Source organism: Setaria viridis, chromosome 1 (genome assembly GCF_005286985.2).
Source record: "Setaria viridis chromosome 1, Setaria_viridis_v4.0, whole genome shotgun sequence".
Taxonomy (NCBI): Eukaryota; Viridiplantae; Streptophyta; class Magnoliopsida; order Poales; family Poaceae; genus Setaria; species Setaria viridis.
Window position 1 is genome coordinate 5,768,355 of NC_048263.2, and position 15,870 is coordinate 5,784,224.

General features: G+C 46.2%; 2 protein-coding genes across 2 annotated transcripts; both read right to left on the bottom strand.

The window, feature by feature from the left end:
* Nucleotides 1-1,205: 1,205 nt before the first annotated feature.
* Nucleotides 1,206-4,320, bottom strand: LOC140221521 (uncharacterized). The gene is made up of 2 exons (XM_072291284.1): nt 1,379-4,320; nt 1,206-1,295 (listed from the first exon to the last, which is right to left on the bottom strand). Exons 1-2 carry the CDS (start codon nt 4,241-4,243, stop codon nt 1,206-1,208), a joined length of 2,955 nt encoding a protein of 984 aa, XP_072147385.1. The 5' UTR covers nt 4,244-4,320.
* A 2,054-nt stretch (nt 4,321-6,374) lies between these two features.
* LOC117848509 (protein RRC1) lies at nt 6,375-14,356 on the bottom strand. The gene is made up of 19 exons (XM_034729943.2): nt 14,224-14,356; nt 14,112-14,134; nt 13,977-14,036; nt 13,737-13,869; nt 13,537-13,582; nt 12,218-12,269; nt 11,992-12,135; nt 11,590-11,709; nt 11,338-11,503; nt 11,099-11,211; nt 10,870-10,941; nt 9,994-10,215; nt 9,518-9,576; nt 9,326-9,404; nt 9,055-9,192; nt 8,256-8,480; nt 7,382-8,163; nt 7,115-7,290; nt 6,375-6,915 (listed from the first exon to the last, which is right to left on the bottom strand). The coding sequence occupies exons 2-19, from the start codon at nt 14,124-14,126 to the stop codon at nt 6,656-6,658; spliced, it is 2,862 nt and encodes a 953-aa protein (XP_034585834.1). The 5' UTR covers nt 14,127-14,134; nt 14,224-14,356; the 3' UTR covers nt 6,375-6,655.
* Nucleotides 14,357-15,870: the final 1,514 nt, after the last annotated feature.

A 15,870-nucleotide genomic window follows, 5' to 3' on the forward strand; every position in this document is an offset into this window, starting at 1 on the left:
TCATGTGAGGACACACATGAATATTAGACTAGCACATGTATTAGTTGATGACTATGTTTCACAAGTCATGGACATGGAGATGTTGAACTAATAATGTGGACACATGTGGAGACATGTGTTAGGACTGACCCAGCACGAGAAGTAGTTCTCTCTTTAAACAACATATACGCTTTGTCCTTAGACCTGAGATTGTCGCATGTATTCTAGATGTGGATCGACCTACTTAGGGGCTATCAAACGCTATGCCGTAACAGGGTAGTTATAAAGGTAGCTTTCGGGTTTGTCAAGAAGCATGCTATGAGACATGGTCAATCAAGATGGGATTTGCCCCTCTCTGATTGAGAGTGATATCTCTGGGCCCCTCGAGTGATCGGATCCGAAAATGCATGGCCATGCTACGTACGGTTAAGAGTTAACCTACAAAGGGATTCCGAATCACAGGATCGAGAAAGAGCGGTCGGCTTGAAGCTAGACCAAATATCGTGAGGCAAAGGGAATAGCATGTATATTATGTTGTGATGGTTCGTCTGATATGATCTTCGTATGCGTATAGGAGTTGGCACGTCTTGCTAGAGGCCGCTACCGACTATTGGGCCGAGTAGGAGTACTCGGGCCATGTCTATACGTATCCGAACCCATAGGGTCACACACTTAAGGGGCTGGAAGCCCAATTCGGATCTGATCCGAGTTGGATTAGGTTTAGGAGTACTAATGGGCCTCGGATCCAGAGGCCCATCAGGAACCCCTATAAATAGAGGGGTGGGGGCGCCCTAGGGTTTCACACCTTTTGGCTGAACACACCTGCCGCGCCTCCCACGCCCTCGCCTGTTGCAACTCGCGGATCTAGCAGTCCGGCTTGCGACGCTTCCTCCCTGCACGTGTGGATACCTTGGAGGTGTTGTGCCTGCAGCACTTGGACGAGCCATCGACGAGCCGCCGACGAGCCACGACGAGCCGACGACGAGCCGCGGTACCGGAGGCGATCTTGCTGTGCACGTGGACGAGCTGCTGAGGAGCTGCTGGACGTGATCGACTACGTACGACTACGTTGATCGACTACGTACGACTACGTGATCGTCTTCACTGCACCGACGCATATCTACATCTTCCGCACCAGTAGTGCGTCGAGTGGTAATCCCGTGATCCTTATACGGCAGTTCTTCCTGGTTATACGCGGTAGAAATTTTGATTTGCGCTAGTGTAGCCTACCTCGTATCCCAACAGAGTGCGCATTGGTGACCGGGGTGATGGAGACCGGGCGAGTGGCGATGGTGCGGCCGGTTGTCGTGGAGCTGCTGGCAGCAACCCGTGCGGATGGCACAGGGGCAGCAGCACCTGGCACTGTTGTGCTGCTGGCAGCAACCCGTGCTAATGGCACAGGGGCAGCAGCACCGGATGGTGCAGTCGGCGAGGCGACCGGGGCGCTACTGGCAGCAGCCTGTGCGGGATGCACAGGGGCAGTAGCGCCGGTCAGGGGCGAGTTGGGCGACCGTGTTCCAGGGCTCAGCGGTGCAGGAGCGGACTGGGACGTGGCAACAGGCGCATGCACAGGCACAGGGCCATGCACGGCGGGCGACGTCGGAGGAGCCGGGGTACCTGCATGCACAACGCGAACTCCAGGAAGTGGAGCGGTGAGATCATGCTCATCAACGAGGAAGTCCAAGGCGGAGGAAGCCATGGGCGTGGTCGACATGTCGGCGAAAGGGAAAAAAGATTCATCAAAAACGACATGTCGAGAGAGAATAATACGATTCGACTGGAGCTCGAGACACCGATAGCCTTTGTGTTCCGAGGAGTAGCCAAGGAAGACGCATAGGGAAGAACGAGGTGCAAGTTTGTGGGGTGCTGTGGAGGACAAGTTGGGGTAACAAGCACACCCAAAAACTTTGAGATGGTCATAGGAGGGTTGGGTGGAATGAAGGTGGGTGTAAGGTGTCGAGGAGGCGAGGGTTTTGGTGGGGAGGCGGTTCACAAGATAGGTGGCAGTGTGGAGGGCCTCAACCCAGTAAACCAGAGGAAGACTCGCCTGAAATAGCAGAGAACGCATAATATTATTAATGGTGCGAAGGGAGCGCTCGGCTCTGCCATTTTGCTGAGAAGTGTATGGACACGACATGCAGAGTGCAACACCGTGGGAGAGAAAGAACGTGCGGGCGGTGGAATTATCAAATTCACGGCCATTGTCGCACTGAATGCTCTTGATGGTGGTGCCAAATTGCGTGTGAATAAAGGCAAAAAAATTTGAGAGAGTGGAAAACATCTCAGATTTTAGGCGAAGTGGAAACGTCCAAATGTAGTGTGAGCAATCATCAAGAATAACAAGATAATATTTGTACCCTGACACACTAACAATAGGAGATGTCCAAAGATCACAGTGTATCAAATCAAAATTATGACTAGCCCTAGAGCTGGATGATCCAAAAGGAAGCCGTGTGTGATGACCAAGTTGGCACGCATGGCATATATGGTGGAGATCATCTTTATTACATGAGATAACACTGGAACTAATAAGCTTGGACAGAGCTTCACGCCCAAGATGCCCGAGACGACGATGCCAAAGTGAGGTGGGTGCAGCGATAAGTGCGGAGGTGCTGGTGGCGGGTGGAAAGAACGGGTAGAGGTCGCCAGAGCTATTGCACCTGGCGATCACGTTCCTGGTTTGCAAATCCTTCACAGAAAGACCAAACGGATCAAATTCAATAGAACAATTATTATCGGTGGTAAAACGACGAATGGAAATCAAATTCTTAATAATGTTGGGGGACACCAGAACATTGTTAAGAACAAGATTACGATGTGGAGATGAAAAAATATGTGATCCGGTGGCAGTGACAGGAAGGAGTGCTCCATTGCCCACAATGATAGATGAAGGTGTAAAAGATGATGGTGGGGAAATGGTGGAGAGGTTACCAGCATCCGCGGTCATGTGAGAACCAGCACCGGAGTCGGCGTACCACTCGGACGGTGCCGGCGGAGTGAGCGTCATGGTGTTGAACGACTGCGCCAGGGAGTCTTGAGTCCAAGCGCCTCCATGGACGGGGTTCCAGGGTGCCGGCTGTGACACCTGGTAGGCCGGCGAGGGCCCCTGGAACGCTGGCGCTGCTCCCCCGTAGACGTACGGTGAAGGCGGAGCGGTGTAGCCGGAGCCATAGGCGCCACCGCTCGGGACGCCGCTGAAGGAGCTGTCGTAGCCGTACTGCGGGACGGCGGTGAACGCTGGTGGTGCCGGTGGAGGACGCCCATAGGGCCACATCTGGAGGGTGCCGGCCCAGGGGTGTGCAAATGACGAGTGCATACCTGGGGATGCATGGCTGAAACCGGGAGGGGCGCCAGCAGCAGGTTGTTGCTGCTGCTGCTGCTGGCCGCCACGTCCGCCGCGGCCGCGACGTCGGCCGGAACGCTGGCCACCAGTGGGTGCTCCCTGCTGTCCACCAGAGGGCGCACCGTGGGGGCGCGTAGGAGGAGTGGGCGCCCCATAGCGCGGCGCGGCAGGGCCACCAGTGTTTGCCGCCGGGCGTGGCGCGGCGACGAGTGCGGCGGGAGGCGAGGGCGGCCTCGCGTTGATCTCCATCTCCTCCAGGAGGAGGTGCGTCCGAGCCTCCGCGAAGGTTGGGAACGGGCGATGCATCTTGAGAATGGACACCATGTGGCGGAACTTGCCGCTCAAGCCACGGAGGAGGGTGAGCACTAGTTGCCGATCACCGATGGGGTCGCCGAACTCGGCAAGTGACGCAGCCATGGACTCGAGACGACGGCAATAATCTGTGATTGTCAGGGAGTCTTGGCGGAAGTTGCGGAATTGCGTCTCGAGGAGGAGGGCGCGGGATTCCCGCTGACCGAGGAACTCATCCTCGAGGTAGCACCAAGCTTCGCATGCAGGTCGCTGCCGCATCATGAGCGATTGCTGTAGATCGCCGGAGACCGTGCCGTGTATCCATGTCAACACGACACAGTCGGCCTGCACCCACGCCGGGCGCGTGGGGAACGCCTCATCCGCAAGGACGTGGCGAGTCAGCGCGTACTTGCCGAGGACGGTGAGGAACATGCCGCGCCACTTGGTGTAGGTGTTGGTGGCCTGGTCGAGAATGACGGGGATCAGGGCCTTGACGTTGACGATGGCGGTGGCCTGCGCCCAGATAGCTACGTGGGCGGCCTCGTACTCGTCCAGCGCGACGGAACGGAAGCGCTCTTCCTCGGCGCGGCGTGCTTTCTCAGCACGGGCAGCAGCATCGTCGTCCGCCATGAGGGGCAGGACCGGCAGCCGCACCCGGTGGCGCGATCAACAGCACACCCGGCGATGTGGGCAGCAGGCAAGCGTACAGCCCGTGCACAGCCCGTACAGCACGCAGCACACCCGGCGACGTGGGCAGCGCCAAGCACGTACAGGATGTACAGCCGCGTACAGCACGTACAGCACGTTGACGACGACGGCGGCGGGCAGGAGACGTACAGCACGTACAATAGAAGATCAGGAGCGAAGGCAGGATCGGATCGGCGGCCACACCCGGTGACGAGGGAAGCTACGGGGCAGGCGATGGGATCGGCAGCGCGGGCGATGAGACCGGCGACACACCCGGCGACATGTAGTCAGCGACGGGGGTGGCGATCGGATCGGCGGCGGCGCTGGTTAGGGTTGCGGAAGGGTAGCGGATCGGAACCGCGATTGATACCATGAAAGTGTAGGAATAGTTGGTTGTATTCCATACGTGTACAAGAGTACATATAGGGCAGCCGGGGTGGCATGCAAGCCTACCGCACAGGCGCGTGATTACATCCACAATTAAGGGACCTGCTATATATACAATATGCTAACAGGGTCCAAGCTCTAGAAAAGGAGTGGGAAAAAGATAGGACTAGGGTTGAACTTGCCAGTTGCCACGGTAGGTGAGATCAGATCGGAGGCTGCTCATCCTTCATCCATCACACAAGGTAAAGCTGCTTTTGGGCTTTGTTAAAAAAAAAAGAAACAGCCCGTTTGCCTCATGTGCCGAAAGCAAGCAGCCAAGCAGGTCGCTGTTGCTGCTAATGATCACTGCGTCAGATCGTTCCGGGTCTGGGCACGCACCGGTACCGGCACCACGCACACGTTTCGTGCTCGTGTTGGCGCGTGCTTGCTGACGCGTCAGCTACTTCTGGTAGCATAGGATCTGACGTCCAGAAGCTGGTAGCATCTCTCCCTCATCTATCGGACCACTTAGAGCAACTACGACAGAGCGTGGCTATTTTTCTCTCCATTTGATTATCTAACTGCTTACTAACAAGATTTATCTCTACATTGAATTGCACATTTAGGGTAGCTCCTTTGATGAAGCAGTTCTTCACTAGTGTGGGTGTGTATGTAAGTATGTTGGCGGTATCTTGGAATCGGAGCTATGGGAATATTAAGGGTTTTTAGTTAGGTATAGTTTTATATTATTTTAGAATTGAACAGCTAGCTAGGTGTAAACCACTTTATTTTATTCTACGACTCTAAATCTTGCATAAATCACAGAGCTGTAGGTGATGCCCAATCATCATCTAGAAAAAGCACCTATAACTATAGGAATGGATGGATGGTGATCTTCTAAATTTTAGTCAGTATCTACGGAGTTCTTTTAAATATGACCAATGCATAGTAGTAGAGGCATGTAAATATTGACAAACTTTACTAATTAAAAAGGAAATATGTAGCCTATTCGATGTCAAACGTTGCAATACACGGACAATACTTGTGTACTCTGTTGCATCTTTTCGTTCCTATCTTCTTCCGTAGCCCTACAGCCATGTTCCACCTCTGCCGCAACAGCGAATGCCCGAATCAAGCAGGCGCGAGAGACCCTTGTCAAGGTCTTTGCCGGCTCAATGCCTAGCTCCGACTCATCCACGTCTCGCCCAAGAGACCATTCGGTGGAAGAGAGGCAAAAGCAAGGCCCGGTTGTTTGCACGCTTGGCCCTTCTTCCTCCACCCATCTATCCCTCTTCGTCATCTGCATGGAGAACCCATTTTCCCACTCCGAATCACCCACTAGATCAGCTGGCATTCAAAAATTCAAGAACGTCGGATTCTCCCTAGTTGCAATATTCTCCAACTTCGGATCCACCACGTATGAAAAAGCATGTTCCCACAGTAGCGTCAGCGTTTAAGCATGTGTCAAAAGCATGCATAGACAGTATAAAAAAAACATGCATAGACAAGTAGTAACACGTGCTCACATGCTCCGACAAGATAAAAGCAACACATTCGCCTGCAGAGTCGACGAGTCGTGCAGGATTTCAGACGCAAACGTGACGTGAGCACCTTAGCCTTCACTTTCAGTGAATGCGCCGACATTCACCAAAGATGCTGTGCAAGATCCACGTACAACCCTACCTGGTAGGGTCCCGCGGATGTCCAATGAAATAATTCTTGGTGTATTCAACATTGGCTTTGGCATAAACTGCACATCGGGTTCATCTTATCCGCAAAATTACCTATTACAAACAGATCGTGTCTACAAAAACATCACCTTAATCCTCAAAACTCCGCTTGCAGACAGGTTCTCTAAGGCGCGGAGCAGGCCAGGAAACCTGCCGTGGCGCGGCAGATGTTTAACTGATGTAAGCTCGAATGTTACCTTGCTCCGGGGTCCTTGTTCTCAGGCAAATGATGAATGGTGACAGGGACTTCGGGTATCGGTCACCTTCCCTTTCTCCTGTCCTTCTCCCTGTCTCGGCTCCTGTCGTAATGGTCATCGCGCCCTCGGCTCGTGCTTTTCTCACGTGCTCTGTCCCTACCGGCATCATTGCCATGGGATCGGTCTCTGCCGCGGTTGTGCTCTCGGTCCCTCTCCTGTGACTTCCTTGGAGGGCTGCGGCTACTACTCTGGCTCCGACGCCGCTTCCTAGCATAATCATGTGCATCGTCGTGCTTCTCTTTCCGCTCCAATGATGTTCTTTCTGCAAAATTAGATACCATTTATATAAGATACGTAGCAGAGAAAACAGGGGAGGTTGTACACTGAAAGAAGTGTGAGGGGGTGCAACATGGGTCAATGTTACCGCATGAACTAATAATGACAGTGCAAAAATCTCAGAGACAAAATATGTGTGTTAATGAAAAAGAAATGCTATTGTCAAAAAACAGGATACGTCATACCAGAAGACCGCTTGCTGTTTGCACCAACAGTTGAAGTGGATAAACCATATTCAGACTGAAGACGCTTCCGATGGCTGGCAACCTTCTTCTCAATCTCATCCATGTTGCGCAAACCCTGCTCTTCAAGAGATTCACGGTACTGCACGACAGAAATCTCAATCTGCCTTAACTTCTGCCTGTATTATCAGGGAAAACATGTGCTTGGTTAACACTCATATAAGAAATAGTAAGGAAATGGTAAGAAGATTGAACATGAAGGATACGTACCTCTGCTCTTCATCAACAATCGTTTCTTGATGATGACTTGCATGATCAGTACTAACTTCTGATGTATCGGCATTTCCTAGCTCACCAGCATCACTTCCAGATGAATAGCTTAATCCCAAGCCTTGACCACCTTTTCTATCTTCATCATCGTCAATGTCATCCTCTCGACTCCATTTAGAAGATGGTAAAACAGGATCATATTTTGGCTTCTTGCTTGGAAATGATTCAAGTTCAGCAGAAGCAGACTCTCTAGTGCGCCCATTGCCAGCTCCCATACTGTTCCGGGAGACATCTAATTCATCACCATTAGGAGTTTCTCCAAATCTTGATGCACTACGGGCATTAAAACCGCTGTCCTCTCTTCCAATTTTATGCTGTTCCCCTTGCGCATATTTCATGTCAACATCTTTCTCATATACTCGTTCCTTCTCAGCCTCTTCCAAGTTAAGCAACCTGGCAACCATCATCTCTTTACCACCAGATAGTGAGAGGCCATTATGTCTACAACGGCGCTCAAGTTCAGCTAGTGGAAGCCCTAATAGCTCCTTTGTTGCTGCTGCTTTTCCTGTAGCCAAGGCACCATCTTCATTAAGCTTAAATCCATCATTTCCATCCTCAGAGCTACCTTTCTTTTCAATTTCAGGTGCATCACCGCATAGCGAGTGAAATGGAACAACACCTGAGTTGCCTGATCTAAGGAAAGTAGCCCTCAGTCCATTCAGAAATGCATCAGAAAACAAGAACCAGTCTGCCCACACTTGTAGAACTTTCATAACCCTCTCCTGCAAAACAGTAATAAATTCAAGCAATCATGTAAGAACATCAAGGACAAAAATAAATTCAAGTATTCAAGAAATGGCACAATATAAATCACCTTCAGAGCTTCAGCAGTAATCCTTCCAGTGATACTGCGGTACAAGTCATTGAAGCTCTCCATAACATCTGGCAGAGAAGCTTCGAACTTTGTTCGGAATGCAGATGCATTCTTCACAGGAGCACTACTGTTGTGAAGGATGTCGGACACTAGCATAAGCCGAGCAACCTTGGTTGGAATAGGTGTCTCCTTGAGTGTCAAGGATTCTGTAAGAACCTCAACAATCTGAAATACAATAAACCAATGAGTATTCATGCAATGAGAACTACACAAGAGATATCATTTGGATAAGAGAAGTCTAAAACACCAGAATACAGTACATTTGCTTGAATTACAAGATTATAACGACAATTAAACTTAACTACAAAGATAAAATCTACAAGCAAAACTAGGTCCCAATAGTCAATATGATCACCTAAACCATGCCATGTAACAGAACAGGAACCAAATTAAATATAAGATACATTAGTGAAGGGGCAAAGATTGCATTTCATCAATCAGTGAACATTTTAAATGTTGCCAGCAATCAGTGTATAAATATACTGTACATGTCACCAATTTTTACCCATTTCTGTTTTAAAGATAAATCTCATCAGCCATCACAAGGGTTGTCCTTCAAATAGACAGTCAAGACCATGACCACAAAATAAATCTGTTAAATACATAAACTCATTGTTGTGGACACGTAACTAGCTGCTAACTTATCTCTATGTAGGTGCACATTTAAAAAAAAGTAACAGTACTGTGTAAGCAATGGGAAAAAAAGAAAAGGAAGATCAAATTAGAAGGTAGGCTGTACCTCCCCAGCTGCATCAGCATTATCCAAGGCAAATCCCATGGCCTCTTTTATTTGACTCCTCTCCAATGACAACGAACGTAGCATGTCCTCAAATTCATCACGCTGTGAGTCAGTCAATGTACGCTCCACTTCAACACGCTGAAGAAGGGGAAACGGCAAATTAGCCTTGTAAACCATTTATTTTATTTTATTTTATTGAGATAAATAGAACAACTAATTATGCTACATCAAAAGGTGCAAAGAAAACTGACTAGGTCTAACAAACACTTACCCTGCTTCTACCAGCAGCAAATGTATATTCCTTTTCACGTTCAGGGCTTCTGTTGGATGACAAGGGAGGTGGAACCCATCTGAAATAGCACATTGCATATTATATTTTGTCACAAGAAAGTCAAAGCACAGATTCCAAATTCCATGCGCATTGGCCTTATTAAATACCATTATTACTGCACAACGATATTACCTTCCACTTCCTGTGATCATTATGTATGGTTCTGTTCTCCATCGTTGTAAAGTATCACCCTATGTTACAACATCACAAGCTGTTAGCACTCTTATCAGAAATCTGTTCATAGTTACTTGAAATTTTATGGATGTAATAAATTGTGATCCAGTTCTCAAAAAGGTATGTTCCAGCCATGATACAGTGATAGATGAAAAGTTCTGTGGAGCAAGGAAAAACATATTCCCAAACGTTCCAAGAAACTAAATAAGTAATGTTCATTTGACAATTTAACAAGTTCTTGCACAACTTATGCAATGGATGACAAGCCTTGCTTGCTGCTATCTTTGGTAGAAAAACTCGAGCTTATGTTTTACTCGTTTGACTTCCAACTAAGAACAGTAAATATGATAAACAAAAAGGACAACACTATTCTATAGTTAGAGAATAGAGATGTAAATTTAGAATTTTGATGAAATATAGACAGCAGCAAGTACCTGAGCAAAGGAGTATAGCCTCCAAACATAGTATGTGTGCTCTTTAGATTTAAGATCGAACAAGAAATCGAATAAAGGATTTCCTCGCCCTCTCTCCATTACAGCTTGTTCAAAAGCACATCCACCATCAAGTACGTGCAGAGCCATTGTGTCAATCACGTGCCGAAGACGTCCATCATCCGGTGGAGCAACCACAATATCAGGAACATTTGGTGTAAGGACCTATCAAGTCAGGTGAATCCACAATGTAAATTGAAGCTACCAAATCATTTACTTATACAGCTAATCAATCATTTAATATAATGCAAAATCACAGGATATGCAAGTGGTCAACTGCCAATATCTCTTCTAGTCTAGAAAAAAAAAAGTATTGGATCTGCCTACACGAGAAGTAACGAACAACATGACCAGAAATTATATCTGCACACTGGAACTGGTGTGCAAAATGAGGACACTTAAAAATATCAATATTACGTTGTTCACAACAATATAAGTAATCAAATTTCCCTGGTCTACACGATTCAAAGCAATCAAGTATTTTGGCTTCCACATTATGAAGTATGAAATATCCATCCTTCACATTTTAACTCAAAGCAAAACACAGGAGAGCTTTCAATGGTAATTCTTTTACAGTGACAGGATGACCTAGATAGCAAGATCACGGCACTCATAAAAACAAAAAGAAGAGAGAGAGAAAGAAAAAGAACATAAATCACTGGAACGAACAAGTGCATATAGCACTACTGCAGGATTAAAAAAAATATGGCCGAAAGAGAGCACAGATTACTAGAGAGAACAAGTGCGTATAGTACTACTGCAGGATTAAAAAAAATGGGATCCTAGAAAATATAAGGGATTATGCACAAGTTCCCCTACCAGCTCTGAGGTCTGTGGTGTAACAGATGCAATAGCAGGGTCGCCAGGACCAGAAAGTATAACTGAACCACCCTGTATAAAACAAAGAAAAAAAAGATCATCAATGCCAAATCCTGTGTGCAATACCAAAAACGTTACATTCTATTAAAACTTACAATGTATCATGAGAAAAAAAGAAGTCAGATGAACACAGATTTTAATTCGGCATGAAAGGACAAAAAAGAGCGACCTCTTTATTTCTGATTGCCATGTGTCCTGGGGGAGGAGCAGGCAACGCCTGTGATGGAAGAGCAACAGATTTACCCCATCCAATCTTCAGTTCATAGTCATACACAATAACACCTGAAATAAACATTGAAATAAGCTGAAAGTAAGAATAGCATCCAAAAAAATAGCATTTCAAGTTCCCATAAACAACGAACAAACACGATCCCTATGGGCTACCACTACATGGATGTGCACACTAACCTTGCATTTCATCCTTTGCTGCCTGTCCATCTGCTCTATTCATAAAGGCAACAAAACCACAATTTCTTTGCCTTCTGCGTTCCTCTTCTGTTCTAGGCCACATAATCTTGACACTAGCAATCGGTCCAAACCGACCAAAGGTCCTTAAAAGAAAATTCTCATCGACCTGAAATCATAGCATGTAATGCACCAGGGTAGCTAACTAGATAATGCATATAAGTTTGATAGAACATGTGCAGCGCAGAAAGCAACCTTTGGTGATAGATTGCCGACATATAAGTTTGTGGTTTGAGGATCGCCATCATCAAATGATCCTGGAAATCTTCCAGTCGGATCAAATTCATCTGGTAGTTCATCAAACCGGCTAGAGGGCTGCACAAAACAATTTCAGCTATCAATGCAGCAAACATAAGGAGAAACTAATAATATTTATAGAGAAGCTGCAAATCAATCACATAAATTTCTATGAGCTGGATATGAGTTTGAGAACAGTTCAAATAAGCTGCAAAGGAGTTGAAAATATTGGTATTCTACATCCTAGTAATTTGACACATAATATTCCCACAATCCAAACAAAATATTGATTACTCCATACAATCCTCTGGTGGAAGCGTGGAATGAAATAAAATATTGATTACACATATAAGGACCTACCATGGAGCTATCGCTATGACGATCACGCCGGTGGTCTCGGTCCTGATTACGCTTTTCTCGTTGCTCTTGCTCAAACTTAAGTTCCTCCAGGAACTTATCTATTACGCGTGGCTTTCCTTTTTCCTTTGGCCTCTCCTCTTCCTTCTGCACGTCAAGATAAATTTTCACCAAAGGAACTATACAGATTGACTGAAGTAAATCATAAGAATATTGGAAGTGTCCTAACCTTCTTCTCAGGCTCTTTTGAAAATGATGGTGGCAAGAAGGACGGAACATACCTGGAGAAAAGGATGCTATGTATAAGGTATCTATGGTGCTCACAAGTTAGATCGCATGCATATCATATATAAACAGAAGTGATATGGCTTATGAGAACAGAGGCAAGGAGTTGAAGGTATGATGGTATTTCAGGTATTCTCACTTCAACTACTAAAATTTCAACATCCACTCCTTTGGCCTATTATATACTCAAATTCCTGTTAATGCAATGATGCACAAGCACACAATTGAATTTTGGATTCCCCAGCAAGCTTGAAGAAAAAATACTTTGTATTGAAAAGTATAATTGATCCTAAAGCTTATGCTTCCAGGCTACAAGGATTTAATCACAAGCACATGAAATTTTCAATTCAATCTAGCCTGGGTACCGAGAAGAGTGCAAAAGGTACGAGGAGTAGACATGTAAATTAGAAGATTCCAAGTGGCTGAAAACTCTGGAACTAAAAATTAGCATTACTGACGTGTGGAGCTATAACTACTACCATAAGGTATGATAAACTTCAAAGTTCTCATAAGAACACATCCAAATATACAGAAACCGTCATTACCTATGTATCCAACTACCACATAACTAATTACACTTGCCTAGATCCAACATGAGTACTCTCTCCATACTCAACCGGTCAACCCAATATCCTAATACCATCTACATAGATATGATAACCGAACATATCATACCCAAGGGGGCAATGAACAACTACCAAACACACACAACAGCAGATTTGTGGTATCCCTCATTGAGTTAGGTGACTAGTATATATTCATGACATTAGACATTATAGCCCACTGTTGTATAAGGCCTGGAAGCACGAGGGATGATGCATTGTGGACCGCTACAGACGTGCTAACATCATAAACAAACATGACTATAGAACAAAGGCAAGACATGAACTAGTGTAATCATGAGCTTAGAATGAATTGCTCCATCAGCTAACTGTAGTTGAAGCTACAGCATAAATGCAAACACTAGTCATGGAACAAGATGGTGTGGTCGAATAAGTCCAGCCAAACTATTTTCTTCTTCATACTACCTTATCACTGTTTTCAACTCCACTCAGTACTTGGTAACAATTTTTAAGTTATTACAAGAAGCATAATTGTAACAAAGAGAGAGCTATGCGCCACAGTATATAGCATAAGGTAATCACAACTAGGTCAAGTCTCTGAATTCTGGTTATATTGGCCGCATGACCATCTAAAGATGTAGCAGCGGTACCACAGGATACCAATACCATCTTCTAGAAATCAAGTATTTTTGCCGTTTACCTACTGCCCTTCTTTGGAACAGACCCCCCATCTTTGGATTTTCCACCTGCCATTGCCGAATGAATAAAAAAGGCCGATCTCTTGATCAATTGGAGCAATAAAAGAAACAATGCATATATCCATCTTGGAAGGTAGAGAAACTACGAAGCGGAAAGGGTACCAAAGAGTAAATAATCAAAACCGAAACCCCTGCCACTAACCTTCAGGATCGGCCTTCAGCTTAGCATTGGGGTCGATCACACCACCTCGGACAAACTTAGCCCCAGATGAGCTATCACCCTTGAATGACTCAACAAATTCCGCATATACGCGTGCCGCTTCATCTTCCTCCCTCTTCACATATCGATGCAGTCAAAATAAAAACATGAACACGCAGTACAAGGGGGGGAAGGTAAAGCTGTAGTGTCACATGAAAGGGTTAAAAAGGATTGAACCCTAACCTTCTTCCTCGCCTCCTCAGCCTCTCGGTGCTTGTGGTACGGAACCTTCTTCGAACTCATCTGGACACTATTACACAATCAGGAGCGGACGCAGCATAGGACAATTTTTGCAGAAGAACAAAAATCGAAGTTTACAGCAGGCGAATGCATGGTCAGATCTGAACACAAATAGCATACACCAGGGTTTAGGGTGTTCGATTTCGCACCGCAGGAAATGAAGGGAAGGGAAGGGGATAGGAGGGCATACCTGTCTGATTCTTGTCGGCGGCGAAGCGCCCGACGAAGACCAGGGCCGAGGGTGGCCGCTCGCCCTTGTCGTCGCCGACTAGCCGCAAAGGCCGGGACCGCGAGACCGAGAGTGGTGTGGAGCGGACGGGGAAGGGAATAGGAAAGCAGCGGAGGAAAGGCCGAGACCCTAAACCAAACGCGCACTCGGGGGTCGGGGCCGTTCTGGACTTCTGGGCCGAAGGCAGCCCGAGTGCTCTTTTTTATTTTCCGGTTCAATCAAAAATCAAAATACTCCTATAGGCTATAGCAAATATGGCAGCGTGATTGGAGAAAAATTGGCCCAAAACTTTAGTTCAGTCTATTATTGTGTTCCGCGTCAAATACGTCCTAAGCAGAGATCTGGCGTCGCCACGAGCCCACTTGACGAGCCAGCATCCAGCCGAAGCTGTATACAGATGTAGAGCTCTATGAAATTGGTACACGAGGGTCTATTTGACATAGGTCCTCGTAATTCTAATTCGTAATTCTAATTCGTAATTCTAATTCACTATGAGAAGTGATTCCGCTGAGCGGAAAGTGAATAAGGAACAACTATTTTTTCACCTCTGAGCCTTTTAGTGGATTATCGAGGAGTAGTTAGCCTGCTAAATTCGTTTGGGTGGTTCGGTCTTATTGGGCTCATTATAATGTAACAAGAATTCCCTCGACTCTTTACATCAAGACAGGTGCTTATTATATACATATACGAGTGGCAAACATTCTTATAAAAAATGTTAGATAAGTCATGTGATGATGCCATGTAAGTCTTGATCTTTAATTTCTACGTGCATCCATCGTGACCACAGACTCGATCTCTTGAAATGCAATAATATTACTAAAGGTTAGCTTTAATCATTTTTTTTGTAAACAAAGTACATACGCAAACACTCACAACCTCCCACGCTTATTCCAAGGTCTAAGCATCACACGCGCATCGATAATTTTCATGGCGCGTGAATATAGGAGGTGAACATGGACTAATTTTTAGAAGGAGTAAACGTGAACTAATTATAAAACTAATCGTATAAGCCGTGGCTAATTCGCGAGACGAATTTATTAAGTCTAATTAATCCATGATTAGCACATATTTACGGTAGCATCACATGATCAAATCATGAACTAATTAGGCTTGATGAATTCATCTCGCGAATTAACCTTCGTTTATCCAATTAATTTTGTAATTAATCTATATTTAATACTTCTAATATCAACCTAGGATGTCTCGGAGCATGTCGTGTCCCTGTCTCCGAGCGGTGCCACCACCTGCGTGGCTGTGGGGCTACTGCTACGAGGATGTATAGGGCCTGTTTGGGAGCACTCCACTTTAGAAAAACCAGCTCCACTCCACCAGCTCCACACTTTCGTAGCTCCACTCCACCAACTCCAAAAAAACATAGAGCAGCTGCACGTGTTTGGCTAATGGCAGTGCTTCAGCTCCAAAAATACGAGCACTTGTTGTGAATGTTCTATTTTACCCTTTGTAAACGGACCCACATGTCATACTCTTCTATTTTCTCCTCTCTTCTTCCTCTCTCTCCTCTCCTCTTCTCTTCTTCCCACATCCATTCAACATGGCCAGTAGAGGAACATGGCCAGAGTTCCAATCCATCCAACATCCATTCCCATT